Here is a 13,896-nt window from a genome sequence, read left to right on the forward strand (position 1 = left end):
TCCTTAGTGATTTCTCTCTGCTGTTGCTTAGCTCTGTCTCTTTAATGAAAAACCACTTCCAGTTCTTTGTGTCTGTGTCCTACCTTTCCCTTTGGGTGATAGGTCCTTTGCAGATCTGTGTGTCTTTGTTTCTCCTACTCTATTTAGTTTTTGCTAACAGTAAACACTCACTATGTATTTTTTTTTTTTTTTAGCTACTAGAGAGGGAGGTAATTCAATTCACAGCCAACCGCTACTCCACTCCCAATACCAAACACTATTCTGTCATTTCTGAAGCAGTTAACCACATTACTATTGCTATTCTTTCAAGCTTTTGAGCATTTCTTTATTACAGGAGCACACTTGATGCAAGGCATAATGCCTTTGCTAGAAAGTCCAAAATTTAAAAACAGGATGACTTTAAAAATCTATTGTGTTTTTCTTTTCATTTTATTGTTTGGGGTCTAGTCCATTGAGATGTACTTGTAATGCAAGAAATTATAAGTAAGCAAAATGTTAACTTATTTATCTAGTAAATAATTGTTTTTAAGCCATTAAAAAGTAAGATTCCAAAGTCAGAGGCTTCTCAAATCACATAAAACCTCCAAAAATGATATAAGGAAAATAAGAGTTTTACTTTAATTATTTAATACAAGTTGGGGAACATACCTCACTTCTTCTAGGCTGATCTACATAAAAGAGAGAAGGAGCTGAGTCTGGAGAAGGAGCAGAATAAACGTCTGTGGGACCGGGACACGGGCAACAGCATCACCATTGACCACCTGCGGCGGGAGCTGGACGACAGGAACATGGAGGTGCAGCGCCTGGAAGCCCTCCTCAAGGCCATGAAGAGCGAGTGTCAGGGCCAGATGGAACGGCAGGTCAGGCAGGACATGGACGGTTTCTCCCAATAGTGTCTTTAGAGGAAAAATATATTTTATATGTTATTGGTAGAGTTTTTTTTAGAACATGTATGGGCCTAAAAATAACTTTGAGCAAGTTATAAAAACCTGTTATTTATTTCTATATTTTTGACCACTGATTAAATAAAATGTTCAGCTTCATCTCATTTTTGTTCATTGTTGAGTGATGAAATTGCCATCCAATTGCCTTTTGGTTTTCACCTAGAAATTGGTAACCTAATAGTCGCTTATTTCAGAAAAGCATCAAGCCATAGGAGATCTGAGGAACAGCAAGGTAGAAGGTTTCCAACAGATGTTTTTTTTGGTTTTGGTTTTCCCCCAAACTGATTGAGACTGATAGGAACACAAAATGGATGCAGTCCATTTTAGTGCACTAGTGGCAAAATGTGGAATGCTTTATTAACAGCCCTAAACCTTAAGTACGGAAAGGACACAGGTCCAATGCTAGGTTTTGCCACAGAGACATAAACAGCATTCCACAAAAGAGTAAGCTTCCCAAAATGTGAAAGCAAACCAGAGGGACCAGTCTTGGCTTAGAATCCAGGCAATCCACTTTGCTACTCTTCAGCCCAACCTGGGCAAGAAGAAAGGTGAGAGGAGCAACTGGGAGTTAGATTCTTACTCTTTTCTGGAAAAGGACCTGAGAATGTGAGTGTGTGTTGGATAAAAGCCATTACTCACTTTTCTCTCAGAGGTAGAATTAAGGGGCAAGTTGGACGGAAATAGGAAGAGCAGCTTCTTCAGTCTTGTCACACTTCTCCCTATCCTAATTTAAGTTGGTACAGAAAACACCCTCAGAGGAAACTTCCCAAGCTCCCACACTAGAACGCCATTCTAGAGGAGGAGTATTATTTAATTAATGTCTCTCCACCTTGGTCTAATTAACTTAAGTGGGTCTGTGGTCTGTACAGATATCTGACAGCAAAACGATTTGAGTTAGTCTAAGTGATACCAGATTCATGATTTCATGTTTGTGAGCTACCTTGTTAAACTCTTGAGGTTGCCTCTACCTATCTGCCCAAATCCATGAAATTTTCTTTTCTTCAACACTCAGATGGCAGCAATTCAGGGAAAGAATGAAAGTCTAGAAAAAGTGTCCTCCTTGACTGCTCAGCTTGAATCCACCAAAGAGATGCTCCGCAAAGTGGTGGAAGAGTTGACCGCCAAGAAGATGACCCTGGAGAGCTCAGAGAGGACCGTATCGGACCTGACCGCTTCACTCCAGGAAAAAGAGAGAGCCATTGAGGCTACCAATTCAGAGATCACAAAGCTGCGCTCCCGGGTGGACTTGAAATTGCAGGAGCTACAGCACTTGAAAACAGAGGGAGATCACCTCAGAAACGTGCAGACCGAGTGTGAGGCCCTCAGGCTACAGATGGCAGAGAAGGACAAGGTGATCGAGATTTTGCGACAGCAGATTGAAAACATGACACAGCTGGTTGGCCAGCATGGACGAACTGCTGGCGCCATGCAAGTAGAAAAGGCTCAGCTCGAGAAGGAGATCAATGATAGGAGACTGGAGCTACAGGAATTCAAGGTCTGTAGAGAGTTTTTTTAGCAGCTTAGCTTCTGCAATATCTTTCCCCTCAGGAGGAAGTTGACTTAAGTCACTGAAGATGGGCTCTGTGAAGATGGTCTGTGGACCCCAGAGATTGTTTGAAAGTATCTGTGCATCTGTGTGTTTTTGTGAGAAAGGATCCCTACTTTTGTTAGATTCTGAAAGGAGTGGGTGGCCCCAAAATGGTTCAGGACTACTGATACGAAAGAGAAAAAATCAGAAAATCCAGTTTCCTCAGAAGTCATTTCTGATCCCACAGTTTGAAGTATTTTCTCCCTCTCTGGACAGACCTCTCATTGAATCCCATCTCTCACCACTCAGTGACTGTAAAACACTGCATTGTTGGCTCAGTCTTGGCTTCCATATCTGTGGAAAAAAAGAACAGTTAACATAGTCATATTAGTTGCAGGTGTACAAGATAGTGATTCCACACTTCCATACAACACCAACTTGGACTTGGACACATAGCATAGAGAAGACGCCCATCTTCAACAGGTGTTGGCAAGCAAGTGGAGAAAAAGGAACACTCAGGGTCCCTGGGTGGCTCAATCAGTTAAGCATCTGACTGTAGATTTTGGCTCAGGTCTTGGTCTCAGGTCGTGAGTTCAGGCCCTGCATTGGGCTCTATGCTGGGTATGGAGCCTACTTTAAAAAAAAAAAAAAAAGGAATACTTATGCACTGTTGGTGGGAGTGCAGCCACTGCAAGAGCACTCTTACCTTCACCCCCACCACCGTTTATGCTTCACACAGGAGCCAGAGTTATATTTTAAAGTGTTACATTTTATCACTCCCATATTCAAAACTCTCCAATGGCTTCTTATCTCACTCAGGATGAACTTTCACATCCTTACATTGCCTCTGAGGCCAGTCTTGCCCATGGCTCCCTCCCTGACTTCATCTCTGACTACTTCCTCCCCATTCTCAGTCCACTCCAATGTAGAGGAGGAGAAATCCTTCTCCCTCTGTCTTTCTAAATTCTCAGTAACCAAGACATCAACAAGAGAAGAGCAAAGAAGTTTATTAATATATCTCATAGGGGGGTGCATGGGTGGCTCAGTTGGTTAAACGTCTGCTTTGGCTCAGGTCCTGATCCCGGAGTCCCAGGATTGAGCCCCACTTCAGGCTTTCTGCTCGGTGGGGAGTCTGCTTCTCCCTCTGATTCTCCCATCTCTATATATCTCTCTCAAATAAATCAATCTTAAAATCAATCAATCTCATATATACAAGGGAGAAACCCAGGGAAATGAGTAACTCAGGTGGCTTAGAAGTCAGGCTTAAATACCATCTTTAGCTGAAAGAAGGATGTGGAGAGGCAAGTCATGGAAGGTGACCAGGAAAACTATGGATAAAGGAATGAGGTTTGTTTTGCAGATTTAAGCCATGCTTTCCCCATTGATAAGTTTCTCTCATAATTTAGAGTCATCCTTCCTTTCCTGGTCAGAGAGGGAGACATCCTTATAAATGGAGACTTCCTTTATAAGTATAAGTACCCCTTAAAGGGTACCTTCTGTTTTCAGACCTTCTCCTGTATCTATTTCTCAAAATAATCAGCTCAAAATAATCCTAATGCCAAAGAGGCATGTTTGGGGTAGCATATTCTGGTTTCCACCAGCCATTCTGATGGACTTGCTCTTCCCTGAACCCATTACCTGTGCCTAGAGCTGTCCCCGAGCCTGTCACGTGGCTTGCTCCTTTACCTCCCTCTTTGAGGTTTCTGCTCAGCAGAGAGGGTCAGGGTCCCCAGGACTACCCACAGGTTCAGCCATTTGCTAGGACGACTCAGAACTGAGCATATAGTTATGCTCACGGGTACAATTTATTACAGTGAAATAATGTAAAGCAAAATCAGCAAAGGGAAAAGGTACATGGAGGAAGCTAGGCACAGGCTTCCAAAAGTCCTCTCCTGCAGAATCGTGCAGGATATACTTCACTCCCCCAGCAACAATCTATGACAGTACATGTCACATGTTGCTGACCAGGAAGCTCATTAGAGACTCAGTCCCCAGGGTTTTTATACTGGGGACTGGTCACACCGACACCCATTGCCTGACAACTATTCCAGACTTACAGAAGGAAAGCAGGTGCTCCGCATAAATCATTTTGACTGCAGAACTGGTTTAGGTACAGTGAGCTACTCTTATCAGTTGGAGTGGTGGGAACCCTCCCAAATCCAAGTTCCCAGACACCAGCCAAGGGCCAACCTCTTTGCAGGCTTTAATAAGAATAGCAGTTGGGCTCTTTTCTACATACCAACTGACCTCTTACATGCAGAGCCCCTCCCCTGCATTCATCCTCCACCCCCCACCTTCTTTTATTCTTTGTTTTGGTCACTTATTATTACCTATTAAATATTTGTTGTCTGTGTCCTCTCACTGGAATGTAAGCCCCCTGGGGACAATGACCGAGCTTCCTGCTACTCATGCCTGGGACAGGGTAATGTTAGTGAGGCACCTAGGACTCAGAGCTCAGGGAGCCGCTCACCTGGGGCCTCACTTGCCTCACCCCAGTCCCTGCCCTGCTGCTCTATCCCAACATGTAAAATAGTGCCGGGCACAGAGTAGGTGCTCAGTACCTTTCTCTTTGAAATGAAAAAAAAAAAAAAGTAAGAATAGGAATAATGAGTTATTGCAAACAATACTGGAAATTGACATCTAAGGTTAAAGAAAGGTAAAGTATTCCATTTGCTTTCCCATTTACTCTTGAGGCTTTATAATAAAATAGAAATTTAATATTCTAGGAAATAGTGAAAAGATATTAAATACAAAGAGGATACTAATACAATGTCCAATATAAGTATTTGTACATATATTTTTTTTACTTCTTACTCTGTCCTTTGTATTTATCCCTATATCTAGATTTTAAAAGATAAAAAAGATGCAAAGATACGGGAGCTTGAGGCCCGAGTGAGTGACCTGGAGCTGGAAAAGGTGAAGCTGGTTAATGCAGGCTCTGAGAGGCTCCGTGCAGTGAAGGACATCAAACAGGAGAGAGATCAGTTATTAAATGAGGTGAAAACTAGTAGGAGTGAGTTAAACAGTCTTACAGGTATGTTACTTCAGTTCAAATTCTGCTGACAACTCACAGCACTGCCAGTGAAGTCCAGCATGGATGCTAGGACTGTTGCAAAAAATGGCCACTCATCCCACATCATAAACAGGGAGAATTATGCTGCCCCAAAATCCTGCTTCTGCTTAGAGGGCTCCCATATCTTACACTCATTAACTGTTAATTTTAGTCAACCCTCAGAGTCCATGAAATTCTTTACTGAGTTGTTTTTTTTTTTTTAAGATTTATTTATTTATTTTAGAGAGAGAGTGCAAGCTTGTGTGTGTGTGTGTGTGTTTAGGGGGAGAGGCACAGGGAGAGAAGTAGACTCCCCGCTGAGCACAGAGCCCACCAGGTGGCTCCAGTCTCACAACCCCAAGATCATGACCTGAGCTCAAACCAAGAGTCAGACGCTTAACTGACGGAGCCACCTGGGCACCCCTTTTTATTGAGTTTTCAAGAAACGGGTGAAGGAAGTGGACACCTTGAGCCTTTGAGTCAGTTAGCTTTATTAGAGGTTTCATAATGAAGCAACATGTATAAACAGACTTGTGTAGATTTCTTGAAAAATCAATTAAGATCAATTAAGATCTTAGATTTAAAAACAAGTTCTAGTTCACGATTGGTGTGGTGCGGGTATCATTTACTACACACACACACACACACACACACACGCATGCACGCACATACACACTGTCAAGGATTCCTGAGCATTTACTAGGCCAGGTACTGCAATAGGCCCTAGAAACACAACAGGTTCTCGGCTAGCGGGGAGCCAGACCTCTATAGAACGGGTCACAGGAAGTGGGTTGAGGCACAGTGTGCTGGGTGCAATTGGAGGAGAGTGTAGACAATCAGTCTCCTATAGGATTCACACCTCCTCTGCTAACTTTGAAGAAAGAAAGGGATTTGGCAGGTAAAAAAGAGGTGGAAGGGCAACCCAGGCAGAGAGAACATTATGGGCAAAAGCACAAGGCATGAAATAACAATGTAAGCTCAGAAGTATGTGAGTAAAAGTGCAAAGGAACAAGGGCTAAGAAATGAGGCAGAGTAGATAGGCAGAGCCAGACAGTGCGGAGCCAGCAAAGACATTAAGTAGGAGATTATTGTCATCAAATTTACATTTTGAAAGGACAGTGTCGGCAGGTAAATAGAGAAAGGCAAGACTATAGGGCCAGAGGCCAGCCAGTTAAAGAGGGTGTTGCAATGGCCCCAGGGAGCCATGAAAACTTGAACAAAGGCAGTGGCAGTGAGAATGAGAGAAAAAATTAAGAGTATTTTGATGATTAAACAACAGTACTTTGTGATTGGAGGAGTTGTGTGCGGCCTTCAGGTTTTAGGTCTGTGGTATTGGGAGAACAGTGGTCACCAACGACTGAGAGAGGGAAACCATTAGGAGGGGCAGGCTTGAGGGCGGGAGGGTGAGATATAGCCAGTATGAGACGGTTGGTGTGGGTGGTGCCGGGACATTCACATGGAAATGTCTGGGTAGACAGTTAACATCTCAGCAAAGAGGTCTTGGCTCTGTTTGTTCCCTTTGTAGATATAAATCTATCATATATAAATATATAAAAAGGTAAGTAGGTGTGTGTGTGTGTTTTTGTATAGAATGATGAATACACGCCAAGTATTTTAATAATTACTAGAAATAAAAAGAACACATGGCAACCTCAGGTTATCATGTCTTGGAGCTGCACCTACCTACAGATGGTGGTGAGATCTGTTGTGGTACATATGACCACCCAAGAAAGATGCAGTTCATGTGAGCCAATTACACTGGCTGGAAAAAATCAGTGAAGAGTAAAAGGAGAGTAAAATGTGACTGTACATCTAATTTCTATAACAGATGATGATGTAGATAAATGAAGTCTCTTCCAGCTCTGAAATTCTGTGATCATTAATTACAAATAAAATACACTTCATACAACGAGATAGACAAAAGTAACCATCTATTATTATCACATGGTACAGAGGACTATGAAGTCTTAAAAAGGAATTTTCGAAACAAAACTGAAGAAATGGAAGCTACTACAAATAAACTGAAAATGCAATTAAAATCTGCACAGTCTGAACTTGAACAAACAAGAAATACATTAAAGTCAATGGAAGGATCCGATGGTCATGGTATGCTTTGCTGGATTTTATTCTTCTGTTTTTAATTCCATTGGTCTAGACTTATTAAAACACAAACCTGGATACATCGCCTGCCACCTCTCTCAGGTGCCACCCGATGTGAGAGATACACAGTGATAGGCACCAATGACGGGTGTTAGATAGCAGTCGTTCTACTCAGGGTTTTTTAGGGAAAATGCCATGTGCTTAATATAATCCCTAAAGTATCTGAGTTTTTCCTGTGGCTGTTTCAGTAATTTCTAACAGATCTCAATGTCTGTAAGTGCCAATTAATTATTCTTAAGGAAGTGTTGATAAAAATACAAATTACCAATGATTTTCCCTTATTTTTCACATGTTCGTTATCCACACAAACTATAAATTTGTGGTTAATTGTCAGTTCCTGATTCTTTCTCTGCAATAAAAATGGGATGAAGCCCTGGGAATTCAACTGCCAGGATGAGTGGTCCCTTGTCACCACTTAGACCTGTTCCCTTTGTCCCTTGCTGCCCATATTAATTCTGACAGAGAAGGTTATCTGCTGTTTTATATTATTCATATTGTTGTTGGTATGGCTATATTAGCTGGCTATAAGAATAAATATTAATCTAAGTAAAGTCTATATTTTTTTATTTCTCAACATTTTTTAATGTCAAAAGATTTATTTCTGTGCTTGCTTCAGCAGCACATATACTAAAATTGGAACCATTCAGAGAAGATTATTGTGGCCCCTGTCCAAAGGCCACACACAGATTCTTGAAGCATTCTGTATTTTGTGCAGTTCTTGCAGGTTCAGCTCTTTCTTTGCTGGTTAACACCAAGAAAATGGTGGGGTCTGGAGAGGTCACTCAGGAGGCCCATTGGGGTCTGTTCCCTCCCCCCACCACCAGAGAGAGTCCTTTCCTCAGTGCCCTCCAGGCATTCCGACCACAGCCCCAGTCATTACAGTGATTAAATTAACTAGGTAAACCTGTGTTTGCATTCAAATGCTTATTTTTATTAATTAAAATTATCTTAAAATAAGAGAGATTTAAGAAATAAGCTTTGAAGGCCAGCCATGATGCACTTAATGAGACCAGAGTTCTTCTGAGTGCTTGAATGAGGTGACTGGTGAGCGAATGATGTCGGACTGTCGCTCTGTTAATAAAGCCCTGTGCTCTGCCTAATCAGCCCTGTTTTGACAGCTAGAGGAACTGAATCTTGTTAGCAAGAAGTCAGACCTTTCATCCTCTCTGATAGTTTGTTTCTAAAGAATAGTACATTTTCTCTTTTTAACCTCTGAGCGCTATTTGGATCTGACTCAAAGCCATGGCATTTTCAAATCTCTTTCCTCAGCTACCTGTGGGAAACAACACTGGGTCTCTGGCTTTGAATTTCCAAGCAAGGGTGAGCTTCATAGATCTTTTCAATGGCCTGCCATGTCTGAAGTATTCGGTGCCTCCTACCTGCTTTGAACATTCTCATTCCATCACTAGTTTTACTAAAATAATTCCATATATATGCTTATGCTGCCAAAAATGACTGTTGAAATAGTAGTGAGTGCCAAACACATGCAATAACCATGGGAATAAAAACTGAATGGTTTGTGGTATCACTGGAATCTTTAAAAAGATCACTTAATAATAGATGTCTTACACAGTCACTTATGACATGTTTATAGGATATCATATAAACAAATAAGAGATGTCTTTGGTATTTTAAATATGAATTTCTAGAAAATTATTTTAGTAAAAATATTACATATGTTTTTCATTATATGACTATGTTTATGTATATGTTTTCTATATGGGTAGGTATGAATTTGATCAGTATTCTATAACCATGGGAGATAGGGCAAATTATGATAGTCAATGAAACTAATACCAATAGGAAGGAAATCAAAACATCAATCTCAGCTCAACATCTCTGAGTAATTGCTGAAAATTGTTATATCCCAATACTGTGAAATCTGAAGACCTTTCTCCATGATCACTCTCTTGAAACTGTCCAAGTGCCTTGGAGAATCTTGTCGCCTTCTCATAATGTTTAACCATCAATTTATAGTAGCCTCTCAAAATTTAGAAATCTTAAAAACTAAGGCAGTTTACTTCCTTTTTTTCCCCCAGCTATGAAAGTGGCAATGGGGATGCAAAAGCAAATCACAGCTAAAAGAGGTCAAATAGATGCCCTTCAGAGCAAGATACAATTTTTGGAAGAGGCAATGACAAATGCAAATAAGGTGAGTACCTGTCCTCAGAGTGGAGGAAGCCAATCTGTTCACTCTTTAATAGGAGAAGACAGAGGAGTTACAAAGTACAACAGAGACATGAGGTTATTTCTGACCAAGAGAATGAGGGAAAAGCTCCTGAAGGAACATTTGAGTAGGATCTTGAAAGAGCTAGTATTTTAAATGCAGAAAATGGGCAAAAGGACGTTCCTGGTAGAGACAGGAAATGATTTTATGTGACGTATGTGTTCTTAAAGTCACTGTGCTCTGCCAAACTGTGCAGTACAAGCCCCGGGGGTGCTGAGAACAGTGGGATTAGGAGCACCCCACTAACAGATTTCATCAGTGACATAAAAAAATAGGAACGGAATGAAAATGGTAGCAGTTTTACACATGTCACATGTTAAATGGTGAAGAATACATAAATACTACAATAAATATGGTCCTTTAACTTGAAAAAGACCTGACGTTTGCTTGTGGAAGTGTGCATCAGAGGGTTGCGGCTTGTGAGGTATTATAAGGGGGCAAAAGGGGGGTTTTCTGTAACACCAGATGTGCGTGGATGTGACTCCTAAAACAAGGTAAACTGAGGTAGCGGTAGATGGGTGTTTGAAGAGTGTGCATGTATGCTTTTTGTGTATTCCTACACAGCTCTGTTTAGCTGGGCGCAGTTTTGTGTTGACTTAGTATAAATGAAACTACATAACAAGTGTGAAATCGGTTTTGTGCTCAGACGTTCTCTGATACATCAGTCACTTTGGAACAATTTTCAAAAGAAGTTACATCAGAACTGACTGTACGGAGGTGAAGCAGTAACGAGCTTGCGTAGAAGACAGGTGCAGCTCAAGTTAACTGCTTTCCCCATGCCCCACAGGAGCTGCTGACAGCCTTTAGAGTGAGGCTAAACAGTCCCGATATGGACAAACGCATGTGTTTGTGCAGACCCCTCGTCATAGGGACTTAGTTATTTCCGTTTTGGGGTTCTTTCCTATTTTTTTCTTCCCTCCTTTTCTCTTACCCTAAATTTGTTTTTTTCTTTTTCTTCTCCCATTATTTGCCCATTTGGGACGTAAAGCAATGCTTATCCTCATCCTCCCTGGGGAATCTTAGGGCATAAGAGGTCACTGCCTGCTGTCATCACAGGTGCCTGTCCCCACCCAGAGGAAGGGATTCATCAAAACCCATGGACATCCCCTTCAAACAGAAAGGAGACAACTTGTAAAATTAATCTTTCTTTCTGAAGCCTTTTCTAACTAATCAGAAAAAACAATTATTTCCATCCAAAAGGTTTATTACAGTGGCAATACCATCTACCTTTTTTACATTAAACATTTTCTTGAAGAAAGAAATATATAAAGAAATACAGACTCAGTAAGTTGAGGTAACTTGACTACTGTGCATTTCTTTTTGTCTCCCTATCTCATGATGCTTTTTTAAAGGAACGTGCACAAATTTTAATGAAATTTTGTTGAATACCGAAGGCTCTCCAGAAGTATATCAATAAGCTCATTCTTATCACTGGGCCTTGAGGGCAGGAACTGTGTGTCCCATCTTTTTAGGGTCTGCAGTAGGCATTTATGAAATGAATATTCAACCTTGAAACAAAATAGAAGCCCACAAAGCTTTCAAATAAAGCATCTTCTTTAAATCTCTTTTGTCATTTTAAACAAATTACAATAAAATTTAGTGTATGATTACTCAATCTCAATTCACCATAATGCCGTCTTTTTATGCAGCATAGTTATTACATGTTTTGTAGGTTTTATCAAAGATTTAATAAGCCTAAGAAGAAGTAATAATACCAGTAGTGATAAAAATAAAAGAGTACGTGGTAACAATTCTAATAGCTCCCAGCTCCAACTCAAATGCAATTAAATGGCATATGAATTAAACTATAGTTCAGGTCTTTATAAAGTTTCATATTTCCATCACATCTGAGCATCTATGTCAGCATATTATTTCTGATATTTTTTCCTCTATAATTATAGGAAAAGCATTTTCTAAAAGAAGAGAAGAATAAATTGAGCCAGGAACTGAGTACGGTTGCAACAGAAAAAAACAAGATGGCTGGAGAGCTGGAGGTCCTGAGATCCCAGGAACGCCGTTTGAAAGAAAAGGTTGCTAATATGGAAGTAGCTCTTGATAAGGTAGTTATTAACCAAACGTGTAATTATCAGCTAAATAGCTATGAAGTAGACTTGTTCTGAATAAAAGCTCCATGTTGATAGGAACCAAATCTCTATTACATCACAATCACCTGGCACAAGGAAAAACCGCATCCTATGGAGAAGGCTCTTCTAAGCTTTAAAACATAGTTATAATGCATACATTTTACAAAATTCTCTCTTTCAGGCTAATACAGTCACAGGAGCGGTAAGATATGAGATGTAAGATGCTCCTGATGTCCTTAGTGGACTGAATAAATTAAAATGTCTCCAGTCTAACTTACTGCCACAGAATGACTTGGACACTAGGTAGAATACAGTCTGTTAATGATATCAATAAAATGATAGCATAATTCTACTGTCTGACATTTGTTGGGGTCCAGAAAATGCAGGCAGAAAACACAGCTTAAAGAATGAGAAGGATTAATGACCCTGGATTTGTAATTGCCATTTATCATAGAGGAATAAATCTTTCTTGTCACCTGAGAACTCTGGAAGGCTAAAAATGTACCCAGACTAGTCCTTGATTCTTAAGAAATCAGAGCCTTTATGGTTAGGTAGAATGACCTGTGATCCCTCCTATGTCAACTTTGATTTTAAAACATGAGATATTGATTCAATGAATTTCAGTTGTTATTTCTCTGTATATTTTTCTTATATTGCTAAAGCTATTTGCTCATTTCATCCTTAACTTCTTCATTCTCTTGAATGCCCTTCATGTACTAAATGCTGTGTAGATGCTGGGGACACAGAGAATAAAGATGGCCTCCAATCGTTCTAAGTTTACTGAATAAAATAAATTAATAGACAAATGCAAGTTAGTGTGCTAAGAGTGGGGGAAGTTCCCTTGAAGAGATGGCAACTTGGTATTTATAGATTAATAAAATAAAATTGTATAGAGAATGGAGGATAAACCACATGTGGTTGCTTGATCGTAGGCATCTTTGCAGTTTGCAGAATGTCAAGATATCATACAGCGTCAGGAACAAGAATCTGTGCGCCTAAAACTTCAACACACTTTGGATGTAAAAGTGAGGTCTTTTTTTTTTTTCATCATAGTTTAAGCAAAAAATAATGCCATTCTTTAATATACTTATATATTTCCTTCCTGTGCCTTAGATACATTCAAGTGTACTTTCAACATTATCTGATACTAGCAATTACAGAATCTGTATAAACATCCTTACATTCTATACCTATCCTTTTCCTATGGTAACAAATTGAAGCACCATACTCTGTATTAAGTTTATAATAAGAGAGGCAAACACCTTCTTCAGGAATGCCTTGAGGCTACCTGAAAGAAGAACTTTATATACAGAAGTGGGTCAAGCAAGTGCAAAGCCCCAACATGCAAGCGTGTGTAGCTTGTTTGGAGAATAGCAAAAATGATTTAATCTGCAAGACAGAAACATGTGTTCTTTAAAAATGGTACATTTTCCATTGAAATATATGTCTATGTTGCAAGTATATTTTAAAGCTTCAGACATTCATTAAAGTCTTAGTAATAGATACTTTCACAGGCTAGAGCACTCATAGTTGTAGAGGATTTTTCTCAGTAGTTAGCCAGAACTGCCGTGGAGTCTGGCAAAAACTAGGAACCAGTTTACTGGCCCACCATCCAAGGTGTTTTCATGCCTCAAATGCTTTTTACAGTTAGCAGTGTAAAGGCATCTCCCTAAGCATATGCTTCGTCTTCAAAGAGTAACTTAGGGCGCCTGGGTGGCTCAGTTGGTTAAGCGACTGCCTTCAGCTCAGGTCATGATCCTGGAGTCCCAGGATCGAGTCCCGCATCGGGCTCCCTGCTCGGCAGGGAGTCTGCTTCTCCCTCTGACCCTCCTCCCTCTCATGCTCTCTGTCTCTCATTCTCTCTGTCTCAAATAAATAAATAAAATCTTAAAAAAAAAAAA

The 13,896-nt window shown here is 40.3% G+C and overlaps 1 protein-coding gene and 1 non-coding gene across 2 annotated transcripts in view; both read left to right on the forward strand.

Annotated features, from left to right (window-relative positions):
* CCDC158 (coiled-coil domain containing 158) overlaps positions 1-13,896 on the forward strand; it is a 48,848-nt gene that overhangs the window by 20,057 nt on the left and 14,895 nt on the right. The window contains exons 9-15 of the mRNA XM_081813145.1: positions 663-860; positions 1,957-2,439; positions 5,317-5,506; positions 7,478-7,630; positions 9,724-9,836; positions 11,813-11,971; positions 12,928-13,047. Of these exons, the coding sequence (XP_081669271.1) occupies positions 663-860; positions 1,957-2,439; positions 5,317-5,506; positions 7,478-7,630; positions 9,724-9,836; positions 11,813-11,971; positions 12,928-13,047 (1,416 nt within the window). The remainder of the gene's footprint in view (positions 1-662; positions 861-1,956; positions 2,440-5,316; positions 5,507-7,477; positions 7,631-9,723; positions 9,837-11,812; positions 11,972-12,927; positions 13,048-13,896) is intronic.
* LOC115943220 (U6 spliceosomal RNA) lies at positions 8,288-8,394 on the forward strand. The gene has a single exon (XR_004077827.1). It is a non-coding gene; the product is annotated as a U6 spliceosomal RNA (small nuclear RNA).

This window comes from Leptonychotes weddellii, chromosome 2 (genome assembly GCF_054177405.1).
Source record: "Leptonychotes weddellii isolate Sample4059 chromosome 2, ASM5417740v2, whole genome shotgun sequence".
Lineage (NCBI taxonomy): Eukaryota > Metazoa > Chordata > Mammalia > Carnivora > Phocidae > Leptonychotes > Leptonychotes weddellii.